Here is a 15,229-nt window from a genome sequence, read left to right on the forward strand (position 1 = left end):
AATCTCTGGGACACAGCTAAAGCAGTGTTTAGAGGAAAACTTACAGCACACAGGAGAAAGCAGGAAAAAGCTAAAATCGACACCCTAACATCACAATTAAAAGAACTAGAGAAGCAAGAGCAAACAAATTCAAAAGTTAGCAGAAGACAAGAAATAACTAAGATCAGAGCAGAAATGAAGGAGACAAGACATGAAAAACTCTTCAAAAAAAAAAATCAATGAATCCAGGAGCTGGTTGCTTTTTTAATGATTAACAAAATAGACCACTAGCCAGACTAATGAAGAAAAGAGAGAAGAATCAAATAGACGCAACAAAAAATGATAAACAAGATATCACCACTGATCCCACAGAAATACAAACTACCATCAGAGAATACTGTAAACACCTGTATGCAAATAAACTAGAAAATCTAGAAGAAATGGATAAATTCCTAGACACATACATCCTCCCAAGACTAAACCAGGAAAGAAGTCAAATCCCTGAATACACCAATGACAAGTTCTGAAATTAAGGCAGTAATTAACACCTTACCAACCAAAAAAAGCCCAGGACCAGACGGATTCACAGCCAAATTTCACCAGAGGTACAAAGAGGAGCTGGTACCATTCCTTCTGAAACTATTCCAAACAACAGAAAAAGAGGTACTCCTCCCTAACTCATTTTATGAGGCCAGCATCATCCTGATACCAAAACCTGACAGAGACACAACAAAAAATGAAAATTTCAGGCCAATATCCCTGATCAACATCAATGCAAAAATCCTCAGTAAAATACTGACCATCTGAATCCAGCAGCACATCAAAAAGCTTATCCATCACCATCAAGTCGGCTTCATCCCTGGGATGTAAGGCTGGTTCAACATACTCAAATCAGTAAATGTAATACATCACATAAATAGAACCAATGACAAAAACCGTACAATTATCTCAATAGATGCAGAAAAGGCCTTCGATAAAATTCAACATCCCTTCATGATAAAAACTCTCAATAAACTAGGTATTGATGGAATGTATCTCAAAATATTAACAGCTATTTATGACAAACCCACAGCCAATATCATACTGAATGGGCAAAAGCTGGAAGCACTGCCTTAGAAAACCGGCACAAGACAAGGATGTCCTCTCTCACCACTCCTATTCAACATAGTGTTGGAAGTTCTGGCCAGGGCAATCAGGCAAGAGAAAGAAATAAAGGGTATTCAAATAGGAAGAGAGGAAGTCAAATTGTCTCTGTTTGCAGATGACATGACTGTGTATTTAGAAAATCCCATTGTCTCAGCCCAAAATCTCAAGCTGATAAGCAACTTCAGCAAAGTCTCAGGATACAAAAATCAATGTGCAAAAATCAAAAGCATCCCTATATACCAGTAACAGACAGAGAGCCAAATCATGAGTGAACTCCCATTCACAATTGCTACTAAGAGAATAAAATACCTAGGAATACATAACTAACAAGGGATGTGAAGGACCTCTTCAAGAAGAACTACAAACCACTGCTCAAGGAATTAAGAGAGGACACAAACAAATGAACAAACATTCCATGCTCATGAATAGGAAGAATCAATATTGTGAAAATGACCATCCTGCCCAAAGCATTTTTATAGATTCAATGGTATCCCCATACAGCTACCACTAACTTTCTTCAAATAATTAGAAAAAACTACTTTAAATTTCATATGGAACCAAAAATGAGCCAGTACAGCCAAGACAATCCTAAGCAAAATAACAAAGTTGGAGGCATCAAAATACCTGACTTCAAACTATACTACAAGGCTACAGTAACCAAAACAGCATGGTACTGGTACCAAAACAGATATACAGACCAATGGAAGAGAACAGAGGCCTCAGAAATAATGCCACACATCTACAACCATCTGATCTTTGACAAACCTGACAAAAACAAGCAATGGGAAAAGGATTCCCTATTTAATAAATGGTGCTGGGAAAACTGGCTAGCCATACGCAGAAAACTGAAACTGGATCCCTTCCTTACATCTTATACAAAAATTAACTCATGATGGATTAAAGACTTAAAGGTAAGACCTAAAACCATAAAAACCCTAGAAGAAATCTAGGCAATACCATTCCGGACATAGGCATGGGCAAAAACTTCATGACTAAAACACCAAAAGCAACTGCAACAAAAGCCAAAACTGACAAATGGGATCTAAGTGAACTAAAGAGCTTCTGCACAGCAAAAGAAACTATCATCAGAGTGAAAAGGCAACCTACAGAATGGGAGAAAATTTTTGTAATCTATCCATCTGACAAAGGGCTAATATCCAGAATATACAAGGAACTTAAACAAATTTACAAGAAAAAAACAACCCCATCAAAAAGTGGGCGAAGGATATGAACAGACACTTAGCAAAAGAAGACATTTACATGGCCAATAAACATATGAAAAACAGCTCATCATCATTGGTCATTAGAGAAATGCAACTCAAAACCACAATGAGATACCATCTCACACCAGTTAGAATGGTGATCATAAAAAGTAAGGAAACAACAGATGCTGGAGAGGATGTGGAGAAATAGGAATGCTTTTACTCTGTTGGTGGGAGTGTACATTAGTTCAACCATTGTGGAAGACAGTGTGGCGATTCCTCAAGGATCTAGAATCCGAAATACCATTTGACCCAGCAATCCCATTACTGGGTATATATCCAAAGGATTATAAATCAATCTACTATAAAGACACATGCACATGTATGTTTATTGCAGCACTATTCACAATAGCAAAGACTTGGAACCAATCCAAATGCCCATCAATGATAGACTGGATAAAGAAAATGTGGCATATATACACCATGGAATACTACGTAGCCATAAAAAAGGATGAGTTCATGTCCTTTGCAGGGACATGAAGCTCAGAAACCATCATTGTGAGCAAACTATCACAAGAACAGAAAACCAAACACTGCATGTTCTCACTCATGGGTGGGAACTGAACAGTGAGAACACATGGACACAGGGAGGGAACATAACCCACTGAGGGCTGTTGCGGGGTGGGGGGCTGGGGGAGGGATAGCATTAGGAGAAATACCTAATACAGATGACGGGTTGATGAGTGTAGCAAACCACCATGGCATGTGTATAGCTATGTAACAAACCTGCACATTCTGCACATGTATCTCAGAACTTAAAGTATAATAATTTTTTAAAAAATGGAAGTAAAAAATATCTTCTATGATTAATATTCTCATAGAGATAAGAGACACTATATATTCATAAAGCAAGAACAGAATATAAAAGTTATATTCAGAAAACAAAAAGTACTCTTGCAAATTAAAAATATGATAGCAGAAATGAAAAATTCAACAGGCAAGCTAGAACAAGGTGTATAATCATCTCAGTAAGTAGAGCAAAAACACAAGAGAGAAAAAAGGAGAGACAGGGTTAGATAATTAAAGGATTAACCCAGGAGGTTCAATAGCTAAATAGTTCAGAAAGAGGATAGAGAAAGTAAAGAAAAATAAAGTAGTAAAATAACTAACTAACTAAACAAATAAATGAGATAAAATAAATAATAATAAGAAAATTTCCTAAAACTAAAGCTAGTAGGCATTCAGACTTTAAGGGTGTGCTAAGTGCCAAGTACAATAAAACAAAAGAAAACAACAACAACAAAACTCCTTCTCATACCAAAGCACAGCAGCATGAACATGGAGATAAAAAGGACCTAAAAGGTTCCAGAAAGTGAACAAGTTACCAACAGGGAGTGGGAGTCCACATGAGAGATGTCAGCAGCAGCACTGGAAGCCAGAGGGCATCGGCATGGAGCAATGATTTCAAAATACGGAGGAATGACTTCCAACCTGGAATTCCATATTCAACTCAACCACAGTGTAAAGAGAACTAAGATTATTTTCAGATTTGTGGGGCTTAAAATAAGTATCTATCATGTATTTTTCTGAAGATGCCACCGGAAAATGGACTCTACCAAAACATGAAAGTAAACCAAGAAAAAGAAATACACAGAATTCAGCAAACAAAATAAGACAGAAGAAAGACAAAGGAATTCCCAGGAGGAGGGTGAAAGGTAATGACAGAACCATGAATGTATTCTTCTTGTTTATCCTAGAGTGAATAATCTTACATTTTGCTGCAGAAATGTTAATATAATGGAATAATGGTGTAACCCCAGGCCCCATTGGGGTATTTACACAATATGTGGTGTATGCATCATGTTACCTTTCTAAAAATCTGAAAAACTCTGGATTCCAAAACGAATGTGGTCTAAAGGATTGGGATCTGAAATTGTGGACCTGCATATACATTTTTATAAACACATTTATGTATATTCACATAAAACTGGTATCATATGGCATATACAATCTCACACTTTTATCTTATTAAAGAATATTTATACATACGTATTTTCACGGCTGAATGGCATTTGTCCTACAAAATGTTTCATAATTTTCTTATTGTTAGACATTGGGTTATATTCAGTTTTTGCCTACTATGAAATAATGGTGAGGTGGATAGCCTAATGTAGATCTTGAAGACCAATTTCTAGAAATAGAACTATGATGTCAAAGAGGTATGCATCTGCGAAACGTTTAAATTTACAGGCAAGTACCTTCATCTAGTTTATGAAGTAGAACACACAAAATGAATTAGTAAATGCACAAATAAATATATAATTCAAATCACAGTAAGCAGTAAGAAGGAAAAGAACCTTGGGCTATGAGAATAAATGGGGAAACTGATACTGAATCATATAGGTACGGGCTCACTAAATGGCAGTGTAGGCTCAAATTAAGCAAGCTGCAACTACACATACTAATTTTAGTTTTACTCATGCTCCAACTCTTTCTCCTAATCATGTAGTAATGAATATAATTAGGTTTCTAAAAGGGCATAAGTTCCAAAGACACCACACGATTTTCAGAGAGTGGATTTCTTCTTCCTCTCAGGCACGCTCAGGCTAGGGGATGCTATGTGGGGCTACAGGTAACATCAGCAGGACTAGGACCCAAAAATGTCAGGGGGCTGGGTGAGGGGGAGGAAAGAAAGGAAAATTACAAGAGGGGAAGAGAAAGAGGTACACATGTGCCTCGGTTTCTTATGTATGAGGCGAGGATAATGGCTCGGACTTCCTCTGGGTGGCTTCCACTGAGCGAAAGAGTTGGCTCAGGATGACACTCCTGAAACAGCATCACTATCTTCAATGCCATACATTTTCTATTCTTTTTTATTGTAATACTTTTTATAAAACTACTTTTTTTTATATATAATAGGCATGATGCTCAGAACAAAACCGATCACTTCTCCTAAGCCCAAAAGATCTAGTAAATGTAAGTACTTCTGGATGAAGGAAAAAAAAAAAACACTTTTTGTCAACATGTCTAATACCAACCCTATGTTCACACTTACATGTATCTTAAATATGTTTTTGTTGCAAATTAACATTTATTTGACGTGATTAGGAAACTCTGAGTGCCTGCAGTGTGATAGCACTGTCCTGAGGGCTGAGATGTACCAATGACTACATCAGGTCTGGATCCGGCCTCATTTCATGGCTCTAAGAACATAATGGGGTGGCCAGGCACAGTGGCTCATGCCTGTAATCCCAGCACTTTGGGAGTCCAAGGTTGGTGAATCACAAGGTCAGGAGTTTGAGAGCAGCCTGGTCAATATGGTGAAACCCTGTCTCTACCAAAAATACAAAAATTAGCTGGGCATGGTGGTGCATGCCTGTAGTCCCAGCTTCTTGGGAAGCTGAGGCAGGAGAATCGCTTGAACCCAGGAAGCAGAGGTTGCAGTGAACCAAGATTGCGCTATTGCACTCTAGCCTGGGCGACACAGCAAGATTCTGTCAAAAAAAGAGAAGAGAAGGCCGGGTGCGGTGGCTCATGCCTGTAATCCCAGCACTCTGGAAGGCCAAGGCGGGCGGATCATGAGGTCAGGAATCGAGACCATCCTGGCTAACACGGTGAAACCCTGTCTCTACTAAAAATACAAAAAAATTAGCCTGGCGTGGTGGTGGGCGCCTGTAGTCCCAGCTACTTGGGAGGATGAGGCAGGTGAATGGCATGAACCTGGGAGGCGGAGCTTGCAGTGAGCCACTGCACTCCAGCCTGGGCGACAGAGCGAGACTCCGTCTCAAAAAAAAAAAAAAAAGAAGAGAAGAGTATAATGGGATGAGACAACCAAATAATAAACCAACAAATAAAGAGACTGCTGATATGGCCAGGATTAAAGGGAATAAACAGGGTGATGTGACTAAGTAAACGGGACTGAGGGGTGAATGTGGCCCTGGCTGAGACAGCATATGCTCAGGGAAATTCTCTGTAAGGAGGTGACAGAAAGTTCAAATAAGCAAGAGCAAGAAATGCCAGGAGCTGAGGGAAGAACACCGCACATGGCAACAGCAGTGGGGCAAAGGCTAAGGAAGAAAAGGACTTGGCAGATTCCAGGCACAGAAGGAGAGGATGTGGCTCCAGTGCCTTAGGTGTGGGAGAAGTCGTTAGGAAGTCGTTCATGGTAAGAATGTGGATGTGATTCTCAATGCAAGGAGAAACCACAGAGGACTTTAAGGAGACTGATGAGGTCACCTTTGAATTTTTAAAAATTACACAACAGTGAAATCAGGGTCACCAGCAAGACTACTTTAGTAACCTAAGCAAGAGTGAATGATGGCTTGGCATATAGTTGGTGGCCACACAGCTGAAGAAAGCTCTATTTTGAAGGTTTGACTAATGGGTCTTGCAGATGATATTAGAAGAAAGAAGGACTGTAGGAGGATTTCTAGGTTCTGGGGTTCAGTAATATGGTGAATGGTAGCGTCACTTACTGAGACGGGGAAGATCAGTGCTACGGGTATAAACATGGGTACTAAATGCAGGTAAGCTTGCGGGAAAACACAGTAGGGAAATAACTAGGTTATGGTATTGTGTCCATTTGGCATCTTTGATTGTGAAATTAAAAGTAAAACTAGTTATTTTCCACTGCCTGATTTCTTCCCCAGCAATGACTGTTCTGATGCAGACTCAGAGGACAAACAGAGTTCATCTAGGCGTGGGGGGTTTGCCAAGGAATAAAATGAAAGTAGACAATGGTGCATGAACTCTAAAACTATCTTCACAAGGAAGAAAAGACAGAATTAATAGATGACATAAAGTAAAATTTGACATTAATTAGTAATCATTTACAAACTACCCATAATACAGTGAAAAGGATCATCCATCTATTAACTGACTCACAGATGGTTGGTTGAACCATCATCCTATTATAGAAACTATGAAATGAAGGACAAACTGATGATTAATTTTGAAAGCAATTTTTCCTTAACTTGAAACTATTATAAATTAAACTATCCTATAGTAATACTTCTAAGCAGAATGAGAAAAAAGTCTTTACCTCATGATTATAATCCAAGATTCCTTTTAAAATTTTCTTTAAATTGCTTATCTGTTTAAAGAGAGAGAAAACTGGGTAAAAGGCATGACAGATGAAAACATAATTTAACACAAAAAATTTCTGAGCCAACCAATCACTGCAGTTAATCATAAAGTAAATATTAAAAAATAAAATTCAAAGGCATATTTGAATTATTATCATCATCATCAAAAAGTACTATTATGGCTTTATATAATCCAAGAGATTTATAAAACAAATTATGTTTCCAATTATGTAGAATTTTCAATGTTATGACCACACTGACAACAACTGGAGGGTAACTGAATGAGACTTAACAATCAGATTAAATTATTTAGGTTTTCTGTGGGTAAAGTAAAAATATGCCATCCTTAATGAAGACTTGAGTTCAGAGCTATTCTCCCCAGAAAAGTCAAACTGCACCTACATAGAAATTAACTTCTAAAGAGAGTATTAAGCAAAAATTATAGTAAAATCTCTTTAAAATAACCCATAAAGTATAATGTCTTTAAATTCTTCCCCTACCAGAAAAAACAAACAAACTACTGTTTCTTCAGTTGATTATCAAACTAAATGTTTATGAGCCATGTTAGGTGAAGAATGGGCAGAATCACCTGCCCTATTTATTGTAAACTATAATTTTTTCTTTTTGTTTGACCCAACTCATACAGTTTTGTGTTAGGTTAAATGGGTATGTGATATAGCTCTATTGATTTTATTTTATTGATCTAGCTTTCCCTGGCTGGTGTCTGTAGTTGAGACATCCTAGAAAACAAGCTTGTAGGGACTGAGGCTTTCAAATAAGAACGTGAATCACAGCAACGTGATCCAGTACTTAATTAAAGGCATATTTATTTGAAAGGAAGAAAATAAATTGAAAACTTGCTTATTTATTTTTACAGGTCTCATAAAATTAACATGCTTAAATGTCTATAAAAATTTGTAGATATGGAAAACGCATAATATGCTTTATCTCTTTCATTCTAGGATGTTCATTTTCCCATATTTTTAATGTTTGAAATTAAAATGCCTTGAAAATCAACTGCCATTCATTTAAAATGGTAGTTTTTTAAATCACATCACAAAAAGCTATATCTTATCTTTATTTATTTATTTTTTGACACAGAGTCTCCCTCTGTTGCCCAGGCAGGCTAGAGTGCAATGGCGCGATCTCGGCTCACTGCAACCTCTGCCTCCCAGATTCAAGCAATTCTTGTGCCTCAGCCTTCTGAGTAGCTGGGATTACAGGCACCTGCCACCACACCTGGCTAATTTTTGTATTTTTAGTAGAGATGGGGTTTCACCATGTTGGCCAGGCTGGTCTCGAACTTCTGACCTCAGGTGATTCACCCACCTTGGCCACCCAAAGTGTTGGGATTACAGGCGTGAGCCACCGTGCCCGGTCATATATCTTGTCTTTAATCAATGGCATCATAAAATTGAAGTATAGCATAAAATAAAGTATAGAGAATAAGAAGTTCAGTCCTGAGTGTTAAGACTATGATAAACTTTTCTACCCGTCTCCATACACTACCATTGCCCTACTCATGACACTGGGGACAGCATATGTGGGTATGTATATCTATCTGTGTGCCTGCTGGGAGGAGATATACAACTCCTGATCAAGCCAGTAAGCAGACACAAAATGATTAGTAGCATTATTTTAAACATCATAAATTGTTTTAAACATGCTGTAACATTAAAAAAAAATTTTTTTTTTTTGAGACTGAGTCTTGCTCTGTCACCCAGGCTGGAGTGCAATGGCGCAATCTTGGTTCACTGCAACCTCCGCCTCCTGGGTTCAAGCAATTCTCATGCCTCAGCCTCCAGGGTAGCTGGAATTACAGGCACCCGCCAAAAAACCTAATTTTTTTTTTTTTTTTTGAGACCGAGTCTTGCTCTGTCACCAGGCCGGAGTACAGTGGCGCCATCTCGGCTCACTGCAACCTCTGCCTCCAAGGTTCAAGTGATTCTCCTGCTTCAGCCTCCTGAGTAGGTGCGACTATAGGTGCGCAATACCATGCCCAGTTAATTTTGTATTTTTAGTACAAATGGGGTTTCACCATGTTGGCCAGGATGGTCTCCATCTCCTGACCTGTGATCTGCCCATCTCGCCCTCCCAAAATGCTGGGATTACAGGTGTGAGCCACCGTGCCTGGCCTAATTTTTATATTTTTACTAGCAACGGGGATTCACCATCTTGGCCAGGCTGGTCTTGAACTCCAGACCGCAAGTGATCCACCTGCCTTGACCTCCCAAAGTGCTGGGATTACAGGTGTTAGCCACCGCGCCTGGCCTGCCAGGTTGAAGCAGGAGGATGGCCTGAGCCTAGGAGTTCGAGACCGGACTGAGCAATATAGCAAGACCTCATCCCCACAAAAATTTAAAACGTTAGCCTGGTGTGTTGGCATGCACCTGTGGTTGAGCTCAGGCGGTGGAGGTTGCAGTGAGCTGAGACTGTGCCACTATACTCCATCCTGGGTGACAGAGTGAGATCTTGTCTCAAAAAAAGTAAATAAAAATAAATAAACTGCCTGCCCTTGAAAGATTGTTTAGAAATTAAAACAGGGCCGGTCGGGCGCAGAGACTCACACCTGTAATCCCAGCACTCTGGGAGGCCAAGGCAGGCAGATCACCTGAGCTTAGGAGTTCAAGACCAGCCTAGCCAACATGGCAAAACCCTGTCTCTACTAGAAAATACAAAAATTAGCCGGGTATCATGGCGTGCGCCTGTAGTCCCAGCTACTCAGGAGACTGAGGCAAGAGAATCTTTTGAACTCGAGAGGCGGAGGTTGCAATGAGCCAAGATTGCACCACTGCACTACAGCCTGGGTGACAAGGTGAGACTCTGCCTCAAAAAAAAAAAAAAAAAACTAAAAAAACAAACAAAAAATCCCAGTGCCATTAAACAGTTTTCATTTACTAGCTTAGTAAAAAGAAGGAACTAGATTTTGGCAAACCCAATACTTAAGCAATAAATAAATATTGGTGTTATCAAACATGTTTCTTGGGGAAAATATAAAGATAACTCAAGCTGAACATGTCTTAAGTTCAGGCGCCTTGCATGCTTAAATCATTTGTATGTCTGAGTCTTCACCAGTCTGTATCAAGAAGAAATGGTTGCAGGTTTCTCCACTGTTAAGACAGGAAAACTATTGGGTCATAACAATCAATTTAATGTTAAGAAAATCACAAAGACGGAGAACAAATTACGGGTTGCATGGGATTAGGGGTGGTGTGGATGTGGTTATAGAAGCAGCACAGGAAGCTGTGTGGTGACGGAATAGTTCTGGGTCTTCACTGTGGTGGTAGTTATAAGAAGCTACATATGAGACAGAGCTACACAGAACTGCACGCACTAACAGACTGCAAGTAACCTTGGTGAAATCTGAATAAAATATGGACTGTACCAATGTCAGTTCCCTAGTTTTGATACTGTATTATAGTTATGCAAGATGTTACCACTGCAGAAACTGGGTAAAAGGTACACATAACCTCTTAGTACACGTTTTTTGCAACTCCTTGTGAATCTATAATTATTTCAAAATATAGGCCAGGTGTGGTGGCTGATGCTTGTAATTCCAGCACTTTGGGAGGCCAAGGCGGGCGGATCACCTGAGATCAGGAGTTTGATACCAGCCTGGTCAACAGGATTAAACCCCATCTCTACAAAAACGCAAAAATTAGCTGGGTGTGGTGGCGGATGCCTGTAATCCCAGCTGCTTGGGAGGCCGAGGCAGGAGAATCACTTGAACCAGGGAGGCAAAGGTTGCAGTGAGCCGAGATTGCACCACTGCCCTCCTGCCTGGGGGACAGAGAAGACTCCATTTCAAAAACAAAAACCAAAATATAAAGTTAAAAAAATAATTTAGTGGATTACAACAAACATTTTAAAAAATAAAATGCAAACATCACTGCCTAACATAAGGGCAAAAACCTGTTCAGCTATATATATGCACACATTTAGGTGGGAAATTGGTTGCAATGTAAACTTTTTTTCTTATTGTAAGTTTTGGCTAAAGAAGCTTGTAAAATACTTAAAGGTTACTAGGAAGGAAATGGAAATGTTTCATTCTCTGAGTGTTTAGGATACAGTTAATAATGAACAATATTATCTTATTATAACTACCATATGTACTGTTCTAAGAACTTGGCATAATAACTCATTTCTGTGAGGCAGAAGCTATATTAATCCTCATTTTACAAATGGGGAAACCAAGGCAAAGGAAGGTCACAACACTTCCCCATAGACAGTAAATGGCAGAGCTATGATGTGGACACAGGCACACTGGCTCCATGCCCTTGGTCGCTATGCGTTACTAACTCATATTATGTTATGCATAGGTGCACAACTCCAGGTGAGTTCAATCTTCAATTCTACATTATTTCATTGCAGGCTACCTAAGTTTCTAAAGCTCACCGGATACATTAGACCAAAAAAATCAACAGATATTATACACATACAAATATTTAAAGATTTAACAGATGGAAAAATAAAATACCTTTAGCCTCCAATTATCTCCTACTTCAGTTTTGATTCTGTTTAGCCAATTTTCATCAAAATATGCAGGATCTCTGCAAAATAAGAAAAAGCTTACATATTAAGATCATGTAGCTATCAAGCTAAACAAAGAAAATTGAATCTTATTGCATATCATCACTTAATTGCAACATAAAAATGTATTTGACACATATCAGCCACTAAATAACTTTACATGTTAGTAACAGTCAAGTTGGCCAGGTGTGGTGGATCACCCTGTAATCCCAGCACTTTGGGAGGTGGAGGTGGGCGGATCACTTGAGGTCAGGAGTTCAAGACAACACCTGGCCAACACGGTGAAACCTTGTCTTTACTAGAAATACAAAAATTAGCCTGGTGTGGTGGGACACACCTGTAATCCCAGCTACTGAGGAGGCTGAGGTGGGAGAACCCCTTGAACCCAGGAGGCAGAGGTTGCAGTGAGCCAAGATTACACCACTGCACTCCAGCCTGGGCGACAGAGTGAGACCCGGTCTCCAAAAGAAAACCAACAAAAACAACAACAACAATAACAAAAAACAGTCAAGAATCTACCATAATTGCAGATTCTCTTAAAAGTCAACTTGACTGTTAACACATAATTAATGACACATTTTTTGGTTGTTTTTTTGTTGTTGTTGTTTTGAGACAGAGTCTCGCTCTGTCACCCAAGCAGGCTGGAGTGCAATGGTGCGATCTCGGCTCACTGCAACCTCTACCTCCCAGGTTTAAGCGATTCTCTTGCCTCAGTCTCCCAAGTAGCTAGGATTATAGGCCCACACCACCATGCCTGGCTAATTTTTGTATTTTTAGTAGAGACGGGGTTTTACCATGTTGGCCAGGCTGATCTTGAACTCCTGACCTCAAGATCAAAGTGCTGGGATTACAGGCGTAAGCCATTGCCCCTGGCCAATGACGCAGTCTTTAAACTGATAAATATATAAAGAAAGTTAAAATAAGTTTTTCAGTTAATATTTCAATGAAATCCATCACCTAATACTTCAAAGGTCACCAATAACATCACTAAATTCCGATTTATTCAAATAATATAAACTGAGAATCTATTTTCTCAGATGTAGTACTAGGCTTTGGACACATCTGAACACCACTGTTGTTTGCAAAAGACTTAAAAAATTTAAGATAAAACACCAGTATGGACAAACACATCGAAACGAGGATAGAATCTGAATATCCTTTATATTTTCCCAGGAAAATTTTCTATGGGAAAATTTCCCATATTTCTAATAAACACTAGGAAGGAAGGAAGGCAGGAAGGGAGGGAGGGAGGACAAAACTTTTCAAACTCAGCATGAGCCTCATTTTACAGGTTTTGAAATTGATCCTCTAAAAATTAAATTATTTATCTAAGACCACAGACAGAACAACTAAGTTTGTCCTGCTTGAGCAATTGCTAAGTCCAAAAATCTTTCCATAACACTACAACTGTCTCTATTCACCTCAAAAAAACAGAAAGACAATGAGACTGATAGGTAAAGAAAAAAACATGTTTCGACTTTTACTGTAACCCATACTGATAAATACACAATCAGTATTAAATTTTATTCAAATTAGCTTAAAATGAAGCAACATGATATTCAGAATTTTTACCTATTATGAAAAAAGAAAACTGTATTTATTTTAGGTAATAAGCATGTTTTTTTAAAGTTACAACTAGTTACCTCTACAGAAATCTGTTATGATTATTTTTGAAGCCTGTCTCATATCATTGGATAACATATTAACTTCATTATCTATTTACTTTTAAAAACAGCTTTATTGAGAAATAACCCACATGACACAATTTACCCATTTACAGTAGACAATGCATTTTAGTATAGCCAGAGTGGTACACCTATCACCACAATCTAGTCTTAGAGCACTTCCATCTTTCCAAAAAGAAACCCTATCTCCATTAGCCATCACTCCCGTTTCCCCTTCTCTCCAGCCCCTGAAAATCAATAATCTACTTTCTGTCTCTATGAATTTGTCTATCCTGGACATTTCATATAAATAAAATCATACACTATGTGGTCTTTTGTGTCTGGCTTCTTTCAATCAGCACGTTTTCTAAGGTTTATCCATATTACAGCATGTATCAGTACTTCATTCCTTTTTGTGGCTAATTAATATTCCATTTATAGATATATCACATTTTGTTTATTCATTTATTTGCTGATGTAACTTGGGTTATTTCCACTTTGGGGCCATTATGAATAATGATGCCTTGAACACTGCTGTACTAGTTTCTGTGTGGACATTTGTTTCATTTGGGTATATGCCTAGCAGTGAAACTGATGGGTCCCATGTTTAAAATGTGAGGCAAGGCCAAACTCTTTCAAAGCAGCTATATTTTGCATCCTCACCAGCAATGTATGTTCTCTACAGCCTTGCCAACACTCATTATTGTCTGTCTTTTTAGTTATAGCCCTCCTAGTGGATGTGAAGTGGTGTCTCACGGTGGTTTTGATCTGCAATTTCCTAATGGCTAACGATGCTGAGCATCTTTACATGTACTTGTTGGCCATTGCATATCCTCTCTGGACAAAAAGCCTACTCAATTATTTGCACATTGAAAAACTGTTGCCTTTTTTATTGAATTGTAAGAGTTTTGGTTTTTTGTTTAATATTCAGGATACCAGCCAACAGACATATGACATGTGAATATTTTCTCCCATTTTGTAGGCTGTTTTTCCACTTTCTTTTCTTTTTTTTTTTTGGGAGACAGAGTCTCACTGTGTTGCCCAGGTTGGAGTGCAGTGACACAATCTCAGCTCACTGCAACCAATTCTCCTGCCTCAGCCTCCCAAGTACCTGGAGTTACATGGCATGCACCACCATGCCCAGCTAATTTTTGTATTTTTTTAGTAGAGACAGGGTTTCATCATGTTAGCCAGGCTGGTCTTGAACTCCTGACCTCACCTGACCTCAAGTGATCTGCCCACCTCAGCCTCCCAAAGTGCTGGGATTAGAGGCTTGAGCCACTGTGACCGGCCATGTCTTTCTACTTTCTTGATGGCATATTTTGCAAACAAAGTTTTTAATTTTTTTTTAAGAGATAGGTTCCCACTCTGTTGCCCAGGCTGGAGTGAAGTGGCATGATCACAGTTCACTATAACCTTGTATTCGTATTCCTGAGCTCAAGTCATCTTCCCACCTCAGCCTCCAGAGTAGCTAGTGGTAAGACATACTACCATGCCTGGATAAAATTTTTTTCTTTCTTTTCTTTTTTTTTTTTTTTTTGGAGAGATGGAGTCTCACTATGTTGCTCATGCTGGTCTCAAACTCCTGGCCTCAAGTGAGTCTCCTGCCTTGGCCTCCCAAAGT

General features: G+C 38.9%; 1 protein-coding gene across 1 annotated transcript in view; it reads right to left on the reverse strand.

Annotated features, from left to right (window-relative positions):
- Nucleotides 1-15,229, reverse strand: part of HOOK3 (hook microtubule-tethering protein 3) — a 128,552-nt gene that overhangs the window by 84,196 nt on the left and 29,127 nt on the right. The window contains exons 3-4 of the mRNA XM_012001057.1: nucleotides 11,889-11,961; nucleotides 7,369-7,419 (exon numbers count right to left, since the gene is read on the reverse strand). Of these exons, the coding sequence (XP_011856447.1) occupies nucleotides 7,369-7,419; nucleotides 11,889-11,961 (124 nt within the window). The remainder of the gene's footprint in view (nucleotides 1-7,368; nucleotides 7,420-11,888; nucleotides 11,962-15,229) is intronic.

The sequence above is a fragment of the Mandrillus leucophaeus genome, unplaced genomic scaffold, assembly GCF_000951045.1.
Source record: "Mandrillus leucophaeus isolate KB7577 unplaced genomic scaffold, Mleu.le_1.0 Scaffold649, whole genome shotgun sequence".
In the NCBI taxonomy this organism is placed as follows: Eukaryota; Metazoa; Chordata; class Mammalia; order Primates; family Cercopithecidae; genus Mandrillus; species Mandrillus leucophaeus.